This window comes from Diabrotica virgifera, chromosome 7 (assembly GCF_917563875.1).
Source record: "Diabrotica virgifera virgifera chromosome 7, PGI_DIABVI_V3a".
Classification (NCBI taxonomy): domain Eukaryota; kingdom Metazoa; phylum Arthropoda; class Insecta; order Coleoptera; family Chrysomelidae; genus Diabrotica; species Diabrotica virgifera.
In genome coordinates, this window is record NC_065449.1 from 86,981,788 (window position 1) to 87,004,658 (window position 22,871).

General features: G+C 31.2%; 1 protein-coding gene across 1 annotated transcript in view; it reads right to left on the reverse strand.

Moving 5' to 3' along the window:
• Nucleotides 1-237: 237 nt before the first annotated feature.
• Nucleotides 238-22,871, reverse strand: part of LOC114339932 (uncharacterized) — a 77,455-nt gene continuing 54,821 nt past the window's right edge. The window contains exon 4 of the mRNA XM_028290616.2: nt 238-419. Within this exon, the coding sequence (XP_028146417.1) occupies nt 257-419 (163 nt within the window). The 3' untranslated portion in view covers nt 238-256. The remainder of the gene's footprint in view (nt 420-22,871) is intronic.

Here is a 22,871-nt window from a genome sequence, read left to right on the forward strand (position 1 = left end):
TATTTTACCTTTGCAGGCAAGTATTATTACAGCGATATTGTTAAATAATAAGACTATAACATATTAAAAAAATCACTTAAATCAGACAACAGGTTTAGGAAATTGGAGACATCAAAAATGACCCATTTTTTGGGGTGCCCGTTTTCTCTGACGAGCAGTGTAGTTATATAACTTTATATTAAGTCTTGATAACTTCCAGACACTAATTAAAGAAGAAAAAAAAAAGAAAAATTTATAAGATCTAAAAAAATTTAATTTACTGCAAATAATCTGAGTAGCGTCCCAGAGCGACATCAATTAATGAGAAAGGACAATTAAATATTTCAGTACAGTCTCGTTGCTCCCTTCCCATTTGTCCCGCGAAGTGGTAAATTCGATGTTCGTCGGGTTCAGAAGCCAAAATACGCTCGGAGGGGTAACTGAAATATAACAAAAGTTTATTTTTAATTATAGTAAATATAGGTAGATATATACAAGGTGATTAATTAAGAATGTCCAATCTCTGAGTTGTAGATTATAGACCTTAAAATATTAAGATTTAACGAAAATCATTTAAATAAAATAGGCCTTGTTACTGAGTTACAGGGTATTTTATTTAAAGATTTAGTAACTAATTATACCCAGTGCATTAAAACAATTTAACATATCCTTAGCATACTTGGCAGAAAATAAAGGTACTGTACATCCTACTAAATTATGACAAACAAACGTTTCTGGCTACTACAAGAGGCGTAAGACAGGGGACAGTGAATGATTAACCCTTCCCAAATTCTACGCCATTGGCGGAACTGTTATTTTAGCCCAACATTTCGATTCCCCAATACTTTCTATGTAAATAATAGAAATTCTTCATTCGTAACGTTAAAATCATTAGTTTTCGAGATATTTGAAGTTGAAAATGAAACAGCACAGCTATTTTGATTAATGTATTGGGCCCTTTCATTTTTAACTTCAAGTATCTCGAACACTAATGATTTTATCGGTACGAATGAAGAGTATTATTTATTTATTTATTAAACCTCCTTTAAAACACAAAATGATTGTTATTACATTAAAGGAGTGCTTACTACTGCTAAAAAATAATAACCTATATTAAAAACTGAACCTAGACAGAATAAAACAAGTAAAAACAAGTAAAAAAAACACTATACATACATCTACATAAAGTTTTACGACAAAAATTTTTGTAGACTAGAAATTTGTTTCAGAAGCAACTTTTATTTATTTCACAGAAGAATTTAAAAAGTCTATATCGACCCCTGCAGAGAATAATGTTGTAACCAGCATTTCTGATATTATTTTAAATGATAAAAAAGGTAAAAATTTCTTTGATTTCTTTTTTTGTGTGCATGTGACATTTTTTCAATGTAAAAAGTAAGTAATATAATGTTAAACTCCTCTTTTAGAATAAGGTCTACGTTTTCGATTACAGGATAGGTTTTTGAACTGTGGTAAATACAGTTTTTAATAAAATATAAAATTTATCGAATAATCTTGTAACTGCACTTGCGATGTTCTTATCACATGTAATATCCACCTGCACAATATTGTCGGAAGTTAACAGCCAGTGCGGCGAATAAAATTGTACCTAACAACAGTTTTATGCGGCGAATAAAATTGTAATAACTCTAGTTACTCTGTTTATTCTACAAATAATTTAAATATTTTTTACAGTAGTTACGGTATTACTCCATTCGGAATCTTTATTATAAACGCAGTTACAGCCACACAAAGCAAATTGGCAGATAGAGCATAAAAAGTTGTGCAAGAAGAAAACTGTAACTCAAAATCGCGAAAAATGTTAGTTACAGCGTTATTCGATACAGGGGTCGATATTAATCAATGCACAAGTATTCGGTTTTCATTTTATTTACTTCTAAACCCCATATACAGGGTGTTTCATTAATAATTTTCCATATAGTATCTGGAGAAACCTTAGCACAAAATACGAAGATTTAACCTAAAACACTTAAATAAAATATGGTTCCTTACTGAGTTACAGGGTGTTTTATCTAAAAATTTAAAGACTATTTTTGCTCAGTATTTTAAAACTATTTGACGTATCATTTTCATACTTGGCAGAAAGTGCGACTACTATACACCCTACTAAATTATGATAAACAAACGTTTCTAGCTACTACTAGGGGTGTACGACAGGGGATAGTAAGTGGTTGACCCTTCTGAAATTCTACGCCCTAGAGGAATTACTATTTTAGTGCCATTTTTAGATTCTCCTATACTTTCTACGTAAATAATATACTCCTCATTGATAACGATAAAGTCATTAGTTTTCGAGATATTTGAAGTTAAATATGAAACGGCACCGTTATTTTGATTAATTTATGATATGATTCATTTGATTAAAATTTAAAAATTATTTGTACCCAGTGCTTTAAAACTATTTGGCGTATCCTTATCATACTCGGCAGGAAGTATAGGTACTGTACAAACTACTAAATTATGTTAAACAAACGTTTCTGTCTATTACCAGAGGCTTACGACAAGGGATAGTGGCTGGTTGACACTTCCCAAATTCTACGCCACTGACGAAATTGCTATTTTAGTGTAATTTTTGAGGTTTCAGTACTTTTTATGTAAATAATATACTCTTCATTCGTAACGATAAAATTATTAGTTTTCGAGATATTTAAAATTAAAAATGAAGCGACACAATACATTAATCAAAATGACCGTGTCGTTTCATTTTTAACTTCAAAAATCTCAAAAACTAATGACTTTATCGTTACGAATGAAGAGTATATTATTTTCATAGACAGTATTGCAGAATCCAAAAATTGAACTAAAATAGCAATTCCGCCAGTGGCGTAGAATTTGGAAAGGGTCAACCTTTCACTTTCTCCCGTCGTACGCCTCTGGTAATAGACAGAAATATTTGTTTAACATAATTTAGTATTTTGTACAGTACCTATACTTCCTGCCAATTATGAAAAGGATACGTCGAATATTTTTAAAATGCTGAGCAAAAATATTTTTTAAATTTTTAGATAAAACACCCTGTAACTCAGTAAGGAACCATATTTTATTTGGTTCACACATAAGTGTTTTAGGCTAAATCTTCGTATTTTGCGCTAAGGTTTCTGCAGTTACTATATGGATAATTATTATTGAAACACCCTGTATACTCTTCAATTAATTTTCATGCCATATAGTTTAGATAGTCATAATCTTGAGTCATTATTACTTGATCGTCTGCAAAGTTGAGCGTATATTACACAAATTATCGGGTATCAAATTATCGGTATTGACCTATAAAACATAGTTCTCACGATAGTTTTTCACCTTTAGACATTAGCTAAGGACTAGTTGACTTTAGTCATACGTACGACGATATGACATTAAGATTATGATTAATAGTCTAGGCGCCAGAGGGGTCACCGTGTCCATTTTAATTCTGATGGACAAACTCAACGATTTCTTATGGATTTTTGTCTGCTGATTACGAATTTCAAGGGTGGATTTCGATCCGAGTGGTCAAAAAATTGTTATAAACAATTTAATTGTTTATAAATTGTTTATAAGGCTCTGGCTCATAAACTAAAAGAAATAAAAAATAATGTTTTAAATAAAATTTGTTCGTTAATAAAGAACGAAGGAAAAACCGTTTACTAAACTTAAGTCCAACAGTTAGAACTCAAGATATTGTAAAATTAGTGCACAATGCAAATTTAAAATTGCAAAATAAGTATTTTTCGAAGCTTTATCGTTAGTAACTCAGCTTCTGCGCATGCAAATGAGCCTTAGATGATCTCATTTTAAAGCTATATTAATAGGCTTCCAAACAAAGTTTGTTAAATTATTTTATCTTCATTTGTTTTAAAGTTATACCCGTTTGAATTTATAATTTTCTTGAAAAAATTGTACAATAATTTGTTTATAAGGGTTTCAAGTAAATTTAAGCTGTAAACATTTATACTATAATTACTAATAATGATAGAAAAATTCAAAAGGAACATTTTCAGCTTTTTAAAATGTTCGTAAGTTTATTTTTGGTCAATATATCGATATTTTAATGGCGCGCTATGAGGCGCAAAATCGGCTCACAGTCAGTATGTAAGTATTTTTCGACGCTTTATCGATCATAACTCGGCTTCTACGCATGCAAATGAGCAAATATGTGATATCCATATAAAAATGGATCGAGTTCTTTTACAGCATCATCATTGCATATAAAACGAGCATTTATGTTGTGGCGGCATACACACAATTGACGTGCCTTGATGATGTTGCAAAAGAACTAGATCCACTTTTTATGTGGTTAGTCCACATCATATAGATAATTAGACTGAAGCCCCAGAAAGTTTTAGTTTTACTGCCTACAAGAACAGACTTAGTACCACCATGTAACTGTAAAAATTGCTCTAAGAACTTATGCAGATGTAAAAAGCTGATATTCTCTGTATATCTCGATGCAGATGCATGAAAGATAATGTTTGTAAAAATAGTATTAATATATAATATCAACTTACTTTTTAGTAATATTTCTGAAATATCAGTTTTTAATTTTTTTTCTCATTTAGTACAAAAAATAGAAGACAAAATAAATAGAATGAAATGTGATACGAGGTACAGTATGATGATTTAATTATATGAATTATATAATAAAATTTTATTGGGATCTTCAAAAATGAAAAATGAAGATAACCTATATACATATAAAATTATAATTTGCATCGAGAAGTTAGCACGTGAACCTTCACGCGGTGAGCCAATCTCGCGCCTAAGAGCGCGCTATTAAAATATCGATATCTTGGCCAAAAATAAACATACGAACATTTTCTTAAGCTTAAAATGTTCCTATTGAGTTCTTCTATCATTATTGTTAATTAAAGTATAAATGTTTATAGCTCAAATTTGCTTGAAACCCTTGTAAACAAATTAATGTACAATTTTTTTAAGAAAATTTTAATTCAAACGGATATAACTTTAAAACAAATGCAGAAAAAGTAATTTAATAAACTTTGTTTGGAAGTATATTCATTAATCTTTAAAATAAGACTTTCTAAGGCTCATTTGGGTGCGTAGAAGCCGAGTTACGATCGATAAAGCTTCGAAAAATACTTATTTTGCAATTTGCAATTTGCATTGTGCACTAATTTTACAATATCTTGAGTTCTAATTGTTGGATTCAAGTTTAGTAAACGTTTTTTTCTTTGTATTTTAATAACAAACAAATTTTATTTGAAATATTATTTTTTATCTCTTTTAGTTTATGAGCCAGAGCTTTATAAACAATTTATAAACAATTAAATTGTTTATAACAATTTTTCGACCACTCGGATCGAATTCCACCCTCAAAATTCGCAATCAGCAGCCAAAAATCCATAAGAAACCGTTGAGTTTGTCCATCAGAATTGAAAAGGACACGGTGACCTCTATTTGGCGCCTAGACTATAATGAGTTACACCCGATTTCATAATAAAGTTAAAGTGGACTTCAAATTTAAAGTTCACCACTGTATAACTGGCATCTCCAAAATATATCTTCTCCATAAAATGGGCGTGGATCGAATGTTTTGCACCTGAGTGTATTTATATAAACAAAAACAATTTCTTACAGAGTAAAATAATTAAAATTATAAACAGAAATAAATTTCGCAACCCTTTAATTATTGGGTTGGTGAACCAATTCTAATCAACTGTCGGATTTAGATTTAGCGTAAACAATTATTGTTGACAGACAATATGTCGTCAATTCAACCAATTTGTTGGACAATGTTGACACAATTATCAGCATGTATTCAAAACTGAGCAAATAATAAACACATACAGAAACACATCGAGTAATATAAAATTAATCCAATTAAAATCCTTTTTAAAATTAAAACTCAATTTTGCATAAATAGTGTCAGGAGTAGAAGTAGTAACATTCGTAGTTTACTATAAGGAAATAAAAAAATATTTATTCCTTAAAAACTACCACTAATAACTGAAAGGTGCAAAACCATCTACAAAGGTACAAAAACGTCTATACGCAATGAACTCCTTGTACAAAAAGAAGCCCCAAAAAAATGGACTTGGATCAGCCCTAATTGATCCACAAAAAATGAGATCGACTACATACGGTCCACGGAACGATATATCCTTAAAGACGTAACAGTTCTTAACAAATTCACAACAGGTAGCGATCACAGGATGGTCAGAGAAAAAATTAGTATAGACGGTAACTGTGAGATGAAAAGAAAAATAATAAGAAACTGAGATCTAGCAGATAGAATCACTCTAGGGCAATATAAAGAGAAATACAAAGACCTGTTAAAAGAACAACTTACCCAAAAATTAGACAGCGATGATAAAGATATAGACGAAACAGACAAAATACTTACAGCAACGATGGTTACATCAGGAAAAGAAATAGCAAAAAAGGATGTAAAAAAGGACAACTAAAGAGTAAACTTAAAAGAAATAAAGAAGCTGATCGATAAAAGAAGAAAGCTGATCGAATAGGGCAAAAGGAAATCTATAGAATATGTAGAAATCAATAAAAAAATAAGCAAAATGATACAGAACAACAAGAATATGACATGCTCACGACGGAAACTAGGCAGATTTGAAATAAACAGAATAAAAGACGTAAAAGGAGTAGAAACAAACATTAAAAACGACATCATAAATATAATCCACCATTTCTACTCAGAGTTATATAAAACAAAAAAGGAACCATCAAAGCTACAGCCAGAAATAAGCAAATCAGGAATAAAGAAGACATTGAAAGAAATGAAAAACAACAAATCGTCTGGAAAAGACGGAATAACTGCTGAAATATAGTGGAAAAGTGGTAATTAATACGCTCTATTCCCTTTTTAACAAAATATTAAAAGAAACAAGAATCCCAAAGAACTGGAAGGAATCCGTAACCATTATCCTACACACAAAAAGGGACAAAGCAGATATAAAAAAATACCGTCCTATAACACTCCTCAATTAATAGTATATTATTCAAGGAGCATATAATGATGGCTATTACTCACGATGATGAAGTTTGCGACACGAGCCGTAGGCGAGTGTCGTAATTCATCAGAGTGAGTAATAGCCATTACATGCGAGTAGAATACTATACTTTTTCTACGACTTTTTTTATTTTAATTAGTAAAAAATTTAATTATCAACTACTCGAGATTTAAATTATAATAATTTATAGAAATACCTAAATGCTATTGACCCCTAGTACTTGGCTGAATAATTGGTTGCCTACTATTACTAAATTCTTATTTATTGTAAAAAGACAACTAGAACTAGTCAATATAAGTTCTATTCTTTTCCGAAAAATTATACGCTTAAATTTGTACCTACTGTCAGTGAATCTAATAAATAGGAAATGGCTGTTGTCGGTGGACGTATTTCATAATATATAGTTATAATGTATATTTACATTTAACTATATATAATACAATAATATATAACTATACATAATATATTATTATAACATATTTAACACAATGTAACTTGAAAAACAAACACAATATTAGTTATAAATTCCAATTAACATAAACAAAATGCGCTAATGTCACTGTCACTAAATTAAATGATAAACGTCAAAATTTTTAGTAAACAAGATATAAACGTACAAAATATACTGACATTGTTACAGTAAAATTCCTTTAAAAATTTTTCGAAGTTAATTATTGGTATAAATTACAATAATTATTGTATTAAATAAACAAGTTTAAGTAATTTTATTTGCAGTTTATATAGTATTAATATTAAAAGTGGCATGCGCCACTTGAATCTAACTTCAGCCCGTGAGTAATGACCCGTGAGTAATGAATTATTACTCACGGGTACAGTAATGGGTGCTATTATCTATGAAAAAATAGCGAATAATGAGCATGTTATTAAACGGTCGTAGAAAAATGTATAAACTCCTAACAAAAATTTTAATCAATATATTGACGACAACATTAGACGGATACCAGTCGAAAGAACAAGCTAGTTTTAGAAAGGGATTTAGCACAAGTGACCATTTATTTATTAAGTATGAAAATCCTTTTTGATTTATTTATGAACAGCCTGGCTTCAAAATTAACTCATTCTATTCGTTCTAACAGCTCTATCGCACCAAAAACTCGTACTCGAACAGAAGCTTCAACTAACACAGGTTACCGCAGTTGCCACAATTCTCTCAATGTATAGTCCCTATGTCCAGCTGAACGATTTACGTACTATATAACGAGGAAATGAATACCACATTCCTCTATATAGCGTTTATAGATTTCGAAAAGTCTTTCGACACTGTCGAACGTTGGGCAGTGAAAAGTTCTTTGATTAACAGCAGAATTGACCAAAGATATACACACCTGAGAGCCAATTATATAAGGCAGCCAAAACAAACAATACAAATAAATAGAGGTGTGAGATAGGGTGACACAATATCACCGAAACTTTTCAATCAGGTTCTGGAAGATATTTTTAAAATATTAGAATGGGAAGAAAAAGGAATAAAAATTTGTGGACAACGCTTGAACCACTAAGATACGCTGATGACATCGTATTGATAACCCATAAAAAAAAAGAATTCTTTAAAATGATTAAAGAACTGGACATAGAAGCCGGAAAAATAGGCCTTAATATGAATTAAAGCAAGACCAAAACCATAACAAATACAGGTGAGGATCACAATGAGGATCGGACAAGATGAAATAGAACATGTTCACGATTATGTATGTCTGGGTCAAATTATAAAACTTAACAAGGAAAACCAAACAGCAGAGATCAAAATCATCAAAAGACGAGTTAGACTGGCATAGGCGGCATTTGTCAAACTAAGCTACAACCTGAAAAAGAAAAGATATCCACAACATCTTAAGACAAAGGTATATAATTAATGCCTACTCCCTGGTCCCACTTATGGTTCCCAGACGTGGACGTTTACAAAATCAAACATGGACAAAATCATAAAAACGCAAAGAGCAATGGATAGGCAAATTTTGCACATAAGACTAATCGATAAAAAGAGAAACGAGTGGATAAGAGAGAAAACCAAAGTTAGGGATGTTAGACAAGAAGTTGCAAAATTGAAATAAAGATTTTCCGGGCACACTATAAGATATAAAGAATGCCGCTGGGACAAAATTCTCATAAATTGGAGACCGTGGGAATATAAACGAAGCAGAGGAAGTTCCCAAATAAGATTAGCAAATGATATCAAGAAGCACGTGGGCTCTAGGTGGATAACTGTAGCGACAGACAGAGAAGAATGGAAAAGGATTGGGGAGGCCTATGTCCAACGATGGACCGAAGAAGGCTAATTAGATAAATTAGATTAGACAAAATCATAATAATTATTATTATTGCTCATCAACGAATTAGACACGAGATTAACGCACTCACACGTTCCTTGTTTAAACCAGAGAAATTAGCAAATAAAAAGCCTTTTTCGTGACACTCTTTAATACAGGTATCTAGCAATTGCTTTAAATGAATATGGTGATAACAACATATAGGGTGTCCCAAAAGTAGCGGAACCAATATTTCGCGAAATGAACATCGTATCGAAAAAGTGAAAAATACGTATTGAATAATTTTAAAAAATCTATCGAATGTCATCAAGCACGACCCACTACTCCATCCCCTGGAGGTGGGGTGGGGGATAACTTTAAAATGGAGACCCCCAGGTTTTTATCACATATTTGGATTCCCCACGTAAAAGTGAGCAACTTTTATTCTAGACATTTTTTCTAATTGTGGATAGATGACGCTATAGTCGCAAAAAACAATTTATCGTAATACCATAGGTAAATAATTATAGAAACGGTCAAATATCTCAATACACTTTCAAATGAAACGCCAAAAAACACGAGTTTAATATTTTTCAAAAACCTATCAGATGACAGCAAACGCGACCCCCTCCCACTCCGCACTGGTGGGGTGGGGGTAACCCTAAAATATTAAATAGGAACCCCCCTTTTTTATTGAAGGTTTGTATTACTTATAAAAGAATAAGTAACATTTATTCGGACAATTCTAAAAAAAATTTCTAATAAATTTTAATAATTTTTTCATGAGGAATCAAAATATGCAATAAAAAATCAGGGTTCCAATTTAAGATTTTAAAGTTACCCCCCATCCCACTTCCACGGGGTGGGCTGAAGAGTCATGTTTGTTGTTATTCGATAGGTTTTTAAAAAATATTAAAATATATTTTTTGGTTTTTCATTTGGAAGTGTATTTCTCGAGATTTTAGACCGTTTTATAATTTATCTATGGTATCACGATAAATCGTTTTTTCCAATTATAGAGCCATCTATCTACAATCCGAAAAAATGTCTTGAATACATGTTGCTTACTTTTAGGTAAGGAATCCAAATTTTCAATAAAAACTGGGGGTTTCCATTTAAAATTTTAAAGTTACGCCCCACCCCACCTCCAGCGGGTGGAATAGGGGTCGTGTTTGGTGTCATTCGATAGATTTTTGAAAATTATTGTACACGTATTTTTCGGTTTTTCGATCCGATGTTCTGTTTGCGAAATATTCGACCGTTCCGCTACTTTTGGGACACCCTGTATAACCAACAAAATATGCAAAACTTAAACGTCATTTTTTACTTATAATTTTTTATAAAAAATACAGAGTGAATTTTATGTATGGAACGCCTCAATTATCTCGGAATCGGCCTGCATGATTTTTATAGATTTTACTAAAGCCTGGGTTTCCTCGAAAGCGGCACCGACAAACAGCCACCGTAGCACTGCGATGAATTACGTCAGATTACGGTGAAAAATTCAAGGTTCTTCACTGGGGCAATGGCATGTGCAAGCTCAGCAAGCGGTGGCTTCCAACGCATCCTTGGAAACCAACGCTATTATTTTGCATGGTACAGTTTTTTATGATGTCATTCATCGCAGTGTTACGATCGGACGTTGTCGGCACCGCTTTCGAGGAAACCAGCGCTTAAGAGTCTTGTGATGCGACCGATATTATGATGGTATTTGCATTGTTGTCAGATATTTGATTTTTCTGGAAATCTCATGAACGTTCTTATTTCAAGGGGTATATCCTATATAATTTTTTCCTTTTGAACTCCTTATTAAATACTGATTATTTTTTATGTAATATTCCCTATACTCTATACTTAAATGCCGTAATTTCGGAGTTATTACTATATTCATTTATAAAAAAATTTAAGATTTTATGAAAATCAATTTTTTCAGGTTTTTTAGATTATTGGAACAAAATTGTCTTGTGTAATTAATTGTCTCTATAGTTGATCGTTTGCGAGTTTACGATAGACAATTTAAAACTGAAAAAAAAAACGAAAAATGACGATTTTCAAGGCTCAAAAACACAACTAAAAACACAATTGTTTTCCAAAAAAAAGTTCCTAAATTCAAGTTAAAAAACCTTCTTCTATTAGCTCTCTAATATTATCCTAAACATGGTTTTTAATTGTTAATGAAGGGCTTAAGAGAGGACGGGCGATCAAGTAAACAACTAAAAATAATTTTTTACAATAAAAATAACCCCAATAATTATTTTCCTAACAAGTGCAGAAAGTCATACTTTTCCGCACGCGACTGCAGTTTGCCGAACGACGCGAAGCGATAGTTCGGCAAGCAGTCGAGTGCGGAAAAGAGACTTTCTGCAAGCGTTAGGAACAATATTTTTTCTACGAGTCTTTAAAAAATTACCAAATCTTAATCAATTAATTTAATTAATATGAAAATACATACACAAATTAATTCTTTGACAACGTTGTCAAAACCAAACTTGCAGCATAATTGGTTAGCATGACGACGATCTTGGTTTCCATGACGACGATTCAAAACCACTGTTAAATATTTTCTATGGGAAATAAGCCACAATTTTACTAAAAAAATGAATTTATTAACGTTTCGAAGCCCAAATCGGGTTTCGTTGTCAAAATACAAAATACTTCTAAAATAAACAAAAATGTTGTTGCTAAGTAAAAAAATTCTTCTAATAATTTATTTAATCTGACTCATTTATATTAGCAATTCAGACGTATATTATACATTTTAAAGTAGAATACTTTAAAATGATATCACCAATATTTATGAGTTGCGTTCCTGGGACGACTTTACTAAAAGATAGTTCATTCGATTACATGAAATCAATCCCAACTCAAGAATATCCGTCGCAAAAAAATCATAACATGTGATCTGTCTTTAAAAAGACAACCAAATGCAATGATGACAGTAAAATTCTCGCGTTAGAGATTTCAGAGTAAATTTATTATGGCTTATTTCCCATAGAAAATAGTTAATTATAAAAATGTCACAAGGAAATAGCTTCAGAACAACATTAAAAAACCACTGTTATTGTCTACTGATTTGACTTTCAAATATTATGTCAAAATTTCATCGAATTCTCGCGTTAATTTCATTAAAACATGAACACAATAAGATATATTTGAAATAAATTGGTAAATAATATCTAAATATTAGTTTATTGCGTGTATTATAATTACTTTAAGGCCATATTAACATATCTAAATTAACACGCGTGCGGAAAAGTAAAACGCGTGCGGAAAAGTAAAACGCGTGCGGAAAAGTAAAACGCGTGCGGAAAAGTAACACGCGTGCGGAAAAGTAAAACTTTCTAAACTAAGACGCGTGCGCGAAAGTAGAAATTTTTGCAACCTCGTAGAAAAACTACTTATCGGCAACTGATAATTAAGGTTTAGTCTTGACTTTAGGCACTTCGTAATTTTAAAATAATATTTTTACTTATGTTTTTAAGCCTTGAAAATAGTTAATTTTCGTTTCTATTTTCAGTTTAAATTGTTTATAACTCGAAAACGATTAACTTCACAGAAAAATTATTATAAAAGGCCTTTTTTGTTCCCAATGATCCAAAGAACCTAAAATAGTATCTGCCCTGAACAAAACAATTGATTTTCTATAATTTGTTTTAATTTTTTTTTTAAATGAAATTACGGCATTTAGGCACATAAAAAATAATCAGTATTTTTGAACGACTCCAAAACGCCAAAAATATACATTGTATTCCATTTCAAATAAGAAAGTCATTAGATTTCCAGAAAAATGGAATATTTGACAACAATGTAAAAGCCATTGTAATATCGGCTACATTAGAAGACCCTATCAACAAAATCTATAAAAATTGTTCAAGCCGTTTCCGAGATAATCGAGGCGTTCCATACATAAACCTCATTCTGTAAGTCTGTATAAAACACAATGTAAGATAGGTATTTGATTTTAAATACTAAAGATGAAGACCGGTAAATTGTTTGCAAAAGTGACACAATTTTAATGAAAAATCATATAGTCTAAGATTCGAATATAGGTCGACCTGCACCCATCTGCTTGCCGGATGAAACATTTTTTTTTTTATTAAATTTCATACGTAGACAAATATTTCTAGCATGGATTGCCTATCAAAATCGTGTCATAGCTATCCTTAGGGGGGAGGCTGAAAGGGTTGAAATCAATATTCCAAACACATTTTTTTTAAAGTATGGTAGAATTATTTTATTTTTAAATTAAATAGGCATTTTCAGTAGACTACAGGCCCATGTCCAAAAACGGATGGGTCATATGAACCACCAGGTGACGTATATAGGACGATATAAGAGCATAAAATAAATAATAATACTAATATAGCATGCAAAATAATGTTATCTATGCATAAAATACTTTCAAAATAAATTAATTTTATGTTGTTTCAAATCACCCCCCGGACCACGGAAAGAGAGGGGATTGCAACCCTCGATTTTTCCCCTTGTCGCATGATTTTTGTACGGCGTTGCGGAATAATGGATTAGAAGTTGTATTGAAACAGTATGAAACTAATGCCGTACAGAATGAAATGACCAAATTTACCCTGGAAATTGTCAGAAAATAAAAAAAATACCAACTTTTTTGCTCACCATTTTTGTACGGCATTGGGCGCTTTCTTATTATTTTTCATGGGTCTATTGATGGCAAAAATGCCGTACAAAAATATATGACCAAAATGTACCCACTCTACCTGCACTTTTAAATTCTCACCAGCACTCAGTTGGACTGTTACAAGTGACGGCATAGTGCTGAATATTATTATTTTATGCTCTTATATCGTCCTATATACGTCACCTGGTGGTTCATATGACCCATCCATTTTTGGACATGGGCCGGTAGTCTACAGTACAATTCATAGATTACTGAAGAAAAAATTCAAGGAAAAATACTAAAAAATAAGCCAACGGTGTCAAATTTTTAAAAGACACCTCAAAATATAATGAATTTTGCGGTGAACATCAGACCTCATCATTGGATCATGGTAAACAAAAGATTCAGAAATATTTTATTAGCTTACGAGTTTCTCGAGGTAACACTGTCGACTTTTTTTAGTTTTGTCTAATTTTGACTTTTTGATATCACTCAGAAATCAAAACAACGATTTTTTTGCAGAAAAGTGTGAAAATAACACATTTATTATTGTTAAACAAAAAATAAGCATACAACAAAAAATATCTCGATAGAGTTATCTCAAGGAATGTCTAAAGAAAATATTACAAAATTCCAGGTGGGTCCTTCAAGTAGTTTTTGAGTTACAATGTCTAGAGCCTTTGAAATCAGTTTTGAGGAAAACGCGTTTAAAGTATTGTCAACTTTTATTTTCAGTTTTTTTTTTGTCTCTCAAATCGTAAAATGATGCACACCGGAATATCTTTTTTAATCGCGGAATAATTTACAAAAGAAAATAAGAATAGCTGTTGACCGTTTCTCACTACGCTCAAGCGCGCTGGCACGAACTCAATCGAGTCAAAGGTAGGGCTATGCGACACTATCTCCCTACCTCCCTACCTTCGACTCACTTTGCAGCAAGTTCGCGTCAGCGCGCTTGAGCGCAGTGAGAAACGGTCAACAGCTGTTCTTATTTTCTTTTGTAAATTACTCAGCGATTTAAAAACATATTCCGGTTTGCATCACTTTAACATTTGACAGACAAAAAAGAAATTGAAAATACAAGTTGACAATATTTTAAACGCGATTTTCTCAAAATCTTTTTTTTTTCAGGCCGTAAACATTGTAACTCAAAAACTACTTGACCAACTGACCTGAAATTTTGTATAATATATTTTCTTTAGACATTCCTTGAGGTAACGCTGTCGAGGTATTTTTTGTTTTGTGCTTATTTTTTGTTTAACAATAATAAATATGTTCATTTTCACCCTTTTTGCCAAAAAATTCATTGTTTAGACTGAGTGATATCAAAAAGTCAAAATTAAATAAAACTAAAAAACTCGACAGCGTTACCTCGAGAAACTCATAAGCTAATAAAATCTTTTTGAAATTTTTGTTTACCATGGTCCAATGATGAGTTGCGATGTCCACCGCAAAATTCATTATATTTTTAGGGGTCTTTTAAAAATTTGCCACCTTTAGCTTATTTTTCAGTATTTTTTCTTGAATAATCTATGAATTGTACTGAATATGCCTGTTTAACTTAAAAATAAAATAATTCTACCATACTTACTGATTTCAACCCCTTCGATCCCCCCTTAAAGGTAGCTATGACACGATTTTGATAGGCAATCCATGCTAGAAATATTAGTCCAGGGCGCATCTGTTTTGAGATGGACGTTGAGAGGTGACTCAAATTTTTTTGCAGAAATTGCTTGAAATAAACTCAAATAATAATATTTGAGTTATCCTCACACTAAAAATGGTCCGGAACATTGTTTAAATAATCAAAATGTCAAAATATGAAGGAAAAATTCGATTTTTTTATTGGTTTTTTGATTATAACTTTAAAACTATTTATTTACGAGAAAAGTTGTACTAACATAAAAGTTGCGTAATTAAATTTCCTATCTTATAGAATTAGTTAAAAGTTTAAAAAATAGTCACCCTTGTTGCAAAATAGCAATAATTGCGAAAAAAAAAACATACAAAACAAGTATTCGCATTTAACGTTTTTCAACCATCTATGCTACATTTAGGACCTTTATATTTTACCCAGAAAAACTTTATGATATAGTAAAATAACACTGTAAATTTCATTAAGATCGGTTTAATAGATTTTGCAAAATAAATTTTGCAATCCAGCTTTCGCAAAAAAAATTCATTTTTTTTTATGTCGCAAGACTGAAAATAAAGCAGAGAGCAAGTTAAATTTTTTTTGGCTTATAGAAGTGTACTGTGCCTTTCATTTGCAATTTGCAAAATTAAAATTGATTAATTACCACGGCGCCAGAAATTTTTTTAAATAAACAGTAATTTTTGGTGATACGTGCAGGACAGTGGTGTTCGATTCACATAAGTTGATTTCCACCAAAATTTCTTCTAATCTTTATCTAATATAATATTTTCTTACTCTATATTTTGTTGTATTTTAATATTTTAATTCCACAAAAATCAAACTAATTTTATTATTGTTTGTGAAATATTGTTTAAACAATTGCATATATTTAAAAATAATAAACTTTTATTCTCTAAGTTAAAATATATGAACAAAGAAAGTTTTTGCTAAAAAAAGTGTTAGTTCAAAGGATAGAGTATGTGTTTTTATTTTGCAATAAACAAATTTATTTATTTATACCGAAATGTAATAAAAATTAAAATGTATCAATTATTATCAAAGGTCATTGGAATGCCCAATCAGAGCAAACTATCCGCTGTCCTGCGCGTAGCACCAATAATTAATGTTTATTTAAAAAAAATCCTGACGCCGTTGTAGTTAATCCATTTTAATTTTGCAAAAGGCAGATGAAAGGTACAGTACAATTCTATATGCAAAAAAAAAATTTAACTTGATATCTGCTTTATTTTCAGTCCTGTAACATTTTGAAAAAATGAATTTTTTTTGCGAAAGCTGGATTGCAAAATTTATTTTGCAAAATCTTTTGAACCGATCTTAATGAAATTTACAGTATTGTTTTACTGTATCATAAAGTTTTTCAGTGTGAAATATGAAGGTCCTAAGTGTAGCATAAATGGTTGAAAAACGTAAAATGCAAATACTTGTTTTTGTATGGTTTTTTTGCAATTATTGCTATTTGGCAACAAGGGTGACTATTTTTTAAATTTGCAACCAATTCTACACAACTTTTACGTTGATACAATTTTCTCGTAAATGAAAACTTTTAAAGTTATATTTAAAAAACGAAGAAAAAAATCGAATGTTTCCTTAATTTATTGACATTTTGATTATTTAAACAATGTTCCGGACCTTTTTGAGAGGGAGGATAACTCAAATATTATTATTTGAGACATTTTCAAGCAATTTCTGCAAAAAAATTTGAGTCACCTCTCAACGTCCAAATGTACTAATATTTTTACAGATGGGCCCTGGTCTATATTTGTCTATGTATGAAATTTAATAAAAAAAAAATATTTCATCCGGCAAGCAGATGGGTGCAGGTCAGCCTATATTCGGATCCCATACTAACAGAACAGCCTTTAAATTGACAGTTTGCAAATTTAATTTTGTTACAATTCGAATTTTTATTTCCGGAGAAATAAAACCACTAATCAGATAAAGTTTCTGGTTACGCCTTCGTGGTTTCTATTACTTGAAAACCAAGCGAATGATAACTAAAAGAAGACACGGAGAAGTCTAAAAATTGCACCTTACTACCTGTCTTTCATCATGGCCAAATTCCAACGAGAATTTGGACTTGATACTCCTCAGTTAGTAGTAAAAATAATACAAAATATTACGCTGCAAAACGAAATCAAGAGTCTTATAATTCAGTTCATTCAGAACGCGTCATAAACGCCCTTAGGTACGTTTTACTCCCATTAGAGATCCTCAGAGTGTGTAAATATACAGGGTGTTACATTAGTAATAATTTTCTATATAGTAACTGGAGAAACCTTATAATACGCCTTTGGAGCACAACATATAGAGATTTAACCAAAAACACTTAAATAAAATATTCCTCCTTATCGAGATATAGAGTGTTTTATTGTTGTCGAACAAAGTTGTTTAAAGGTAAAGGATTCAATAAGATTATGTGTATTTTAAACAAATAATCTGATTTAATGTTTAAAATACGTCATAATCTTATTGAATCCATTACCTTTAAACGCAAATAACTTCAAAACTACTCACTCTATCGCATTGAGACAAAAAGATGATATTTCTGTAAAAAGTAACAAAGAATCAAAAAACATGCTGAAATGATTATTACGACAGTGGCGTAGATTTTGGGGGAAACGGGGGAAAATTAAGTATATATCCCTACAGTACCCCTCTGGTAACAGCGGAAAACTATCTTTTAACACTAGTTAAAGTATTATAATGTGTAAACCGTTTGTCAAATTTGAACAAAAAATACTGGAAGGTGTTAAAACAATGAGCTAAAATCATTTTAGGATACTTGTAATGTATCTCGTCAGGAAACATACGTACATTGTATGTATGATTTGTATTTCGTCAGGAGGAATATTTTATTTAACGCCGTCGGTACATAATTCGCAAATATTTCACGGCTCTCCCTACTTTTTCTGTCTTTACACGGCAAATTACGTGTAGTAAAATTCACACTGGTATGGATATGTAAACATTACTAGAATGTCATTCTACTTGACAATGTCATCATAAACTTTAAAGAGATGGCTTTTGAATGTTCTTGAATCACTGTTATTTGTATAATTGCAAATTATTAATTCAGTTAATAAATTTGATAATTTTTTCACTAACTTTGTATTCAGTGATTGTAATAATTTATATGTACAACAAAAACTAAGACTCAATCGAGAAAAGAGGAAAAGTGTTAAAGTGAGTTTTTAATAATATATTGTTACTATGGAACGCTTACAATTTTGAACATCTTTAACAACAAAATACTTGGATCACAGAATATATTATCCTGATGTATTCACTGCTTGCATCTTCCACAAATAATACACAATAAATAACTTTTTATTAAGTTCACGTCTTAAATCAATTATTTATCAAATACACTATACAGGGTGATTGATTAGTAGGGTAAAGCTCAATAGCTCCGCTATAGTAATAGATAGCAATAAAAGTTAATAACAAAAATTTTAGCCACCTTTGAGCTTCACATTACAAAATTAGTTAGAATGTTACAGGGTGTTCAATAACACAGTGGCAGACCTAACTTATGTTTTTTTAAATGGAACACTCCATACTTCATTTTATATTCGAAATCCTGGTAACTTCTCCATCACAAAAATATAAAGGTTTGTAATGTTATACAGGGTATTTACAAAGTTATAACCAATTTTGTATGAACAAGTTCAACTCCCTGTATAAATAAGAATAAGCACAACAGCAATGGTTTATTAATGCCATATTTTTTTGTTTATTGTCAAAATTTTTAAGAATTATTGATATTGCTAATTTTCTTTATATCAAATACAGGGTGGGTCAAAACGCAAGTACATTATTTTCTCAGTAATGTTAAATGGAACACCCTGTATTTTATATCATTATTGAAAATATCATTAACGTACTTTAATTTTTATATAACATTCCCTATGCCCAAATTTATTAGTTTTCGAGATATTTTCATTTTTCAGAGCAAATTATTTTAGGTGTTTAAATTTATCTAAATTTTAAGTAAGCCATGACTGAATTGACAATTGAAGATTACCGATTATCAATCCGGTAATCAATGTAACACTGTAGCAAATAAAGAAATAAAAATAATTTATTAGTAATACATTTTACAAACAAAAACACAACCACTACATGCAACATTTTTGAAACATTTAAAAACTATCTTTTTATGTAAATGCAACAAACACAAAATACAATATTTTGTGAAGACAATTAAACACTACTTTTGTATGTAAATGTAACAATGTAACAAATAAAGAACGAAATATAATTTATCAGTAATACATTTTGCAAAAAAACATGTTTGAAAAAATTAGAAGCTACTTTTAATAAAATATTTTTAATATTTAATTACATAAGGTGTTCAAAATTATCTCCTAACACATTTATGTACGCCTAAAAACGATCATTGAATGAGCTACTTACTCTACGGATAATTTGTAAATTAACACGTCGAAATACACTTTGTATTCTATTTTTCATCTCATCCCTTGTTGTTAAAGGTATTTTATAAACTTCATTATTAACGTACCCCCAAAAAAATCAGTCTAGTTTATTAAATTCTGGTGATTTGGGTGGCCACGCTACTGGTCCATTGAAAAATGAAAATATCTCGAAAACTAATAAATTTAGACATAGCGAATGTTATCTAAAAATTAAAGTACGGTAATGGTACTTTTTTGCCTTTTGACTCACCCTGTATTTGATATAAAGAAAATTAGCAATATCGACCATTCTTGAAAATTTTGACAATACGTTAAAAAATATGGCATTAACAAACCATTGTTGTTTTGCTTATTTTTATTTATACAGGGAGTTGAACTTGTTACGATTTTCATATAAAATTGGTTATAACTTTGTAAATACCCTGTATAACATAACAAACCTTTATATTTTTGTGATGAAGAAGTTAACAGGATTTCGAATTTAAAATAAAATATAGGGTGTTTCATTTAAAAAAACATAAGTTTGGTCTGCCACTGTGTTATCGAACACCCTGTAACATTCTAACTAATTTTGTAAAGCGCAAAGGTGGCTAAAATTTTTGTTATTAACTTTTATTGCTATCTATTACTACAGCGGAGCTATTGAGCTTTACCCTACTAATCAATCACCCTGTATATCAATATTATTTAATCAACAACTCAAAATATTCCCGATGCCATGTCAAATATTTATAGTCGTCAATGAGCAGCCAAAGCGAACGGTTGTCTATGTACGAAAAAGCTGTGATAAAACAAACCCGGTTTCGCTAATGAGTTATTCGAAACGACAACAAAACAAAACAATTATTTTATTGTGTCTAAAAATTCGTGAATGTATTTAAAGTTTTTAAACAAAGCAATTAGTTATTGCGGATTTTACGAGTGTTTATATTTTATTGATAACATTTTAATTTTTAACGTTAATAAGTAAAAGAACATTGGCTCATTGAAAGCTGTTAGCAGCGAGTTATCGTCAGCAATGATTCCAGTGGCGTATCAACCGAGCAGGTAACATGAACAACTTTTCAACAGGCTTTTATTCCCAACCAAATTATGAACAAAATGTAAAAACCATGGCTCCAATGATCCAAAATCCTATACAAATTCCCACTTGTTCCCAACAACCTAATGATTCACTACAAATAAACCAAACAAATGAACAAACAGCCAGTATTGAAGAACAGCAATGGAATGAGGTTACCGGAAAAAGATTAAGAAGCAGTCCAGAAATGCCTAGAAGTAACAAAAGACAAACAAAACTTGGTGAGTACTGGTTAAGTAAACCTATAACAACACAAAATCAATTTGAAGCACTAAGTTCAATAGATGAAAGTGACAATTTGGAAGACACAGTTAAAAATACAGATGCAAAACCAAAACCACCTCCAATATTTGTATCAGGCGTGCAGATCTGCAAGCCTCTTATCGATCTATTGCAACAAGTAGCAGAAAATGATTTTATCACTAAAGCTATCAACAGCGAACAAATAAAAATTCAACCAAAATCAGACAAAGCATACACCGCCATAATAAATGCTCTAAAAACAAAAAACACGGACTTCCACACTTATAAACCTAAAAGTGAAAGACACTACCGAGTGGTTCTTAAAGGCATGCACCCCACGACAAATTTAGAAGAGATAAAAGAAGATCTTAAAACCAAAAACCATAATGTTATAAATATATGGAATATACTACACAACCAAACTAAAAAATCGCTGCCTATGTTCTACATTGATCTAGAAACAAAAGATAATAACAAGGACATCTATAACATTAAACAAGTAATGCATTCCATAGTAGAATTCGAAGCACCGCATGTCAAGAGAATAATTCCGCAATGTAGTAGATGTCAAAAATACAACCACACAAAAAACTTCTGCAATAAACAACCGTGCTGTGTCAAATGCGCAGAACCTCATTACACTAAAGAATGTCCAAGGAAAACCAGAGACAGTAATGTTAAATGTGCTAACTGTGGTGAAAATCACCCCGCAAATTATAGAGGGTGTGAAGTTCACAAACAATTACAAAAACTTAAATTCCCTAACTTGAGACGACACAACGCGAGGACAAACCAAGATAGAACTACAACAGTCAACTATGTGCAACCTGGAATAACATACGCACAAGCAACGCAAGCAGTTAACCAGCAAGCCTCCAACCAAACTACTACACAACATATACCAAATCAAACTAATAACCACACAGACATGTCAGAACTGAAAGACATGTTAAAAAAACTGACGGAACAAATGAGCACTATGCTCAACCTCCTGACCATGATTCTCAACCAGAAATGACTCAGTTACTAAAGCTAGTATTATGGAACGCCAATGGCTTAAGTCAACATGTAGAAGAATTAAAACTATTTATTAACACACAAAAAATTGACATAATGCTGATTACAGAAACTCATTTTACATCCAAAAACCACATCAATATTCCACGATTTACAACTTATCATACGCAACATCCCAACGAAAAAGCACATGGAGGCACTGCAATAATAGTTAGTAATAAACTAAAGCACTACGAAATACAAAAACATGAATGCGACTATCTACAGGCCACCAGCATTGTTGTGGAAGATCAACTAGGCCCACTAACAGTATCAGCTATATACTGTCCGCCAAAGCACAATAACAAAACGGAACAGTTTGAAAATTTCTTTAAAACATTAGGAAATAGATTTATAGCAGGAGGAGATTTTAATTCTAAGCATACTACCTGGGGATCCAGAATTATTACCACAAAAGGCAGAGAACTTCTTAAAGCTATAAATGCGACCAATGCAAATTACCTCACCACAAGGGAACCAACTTACTGGCCTACCGACAATGCAAAAATACCTGATCTACTCGACTTTTA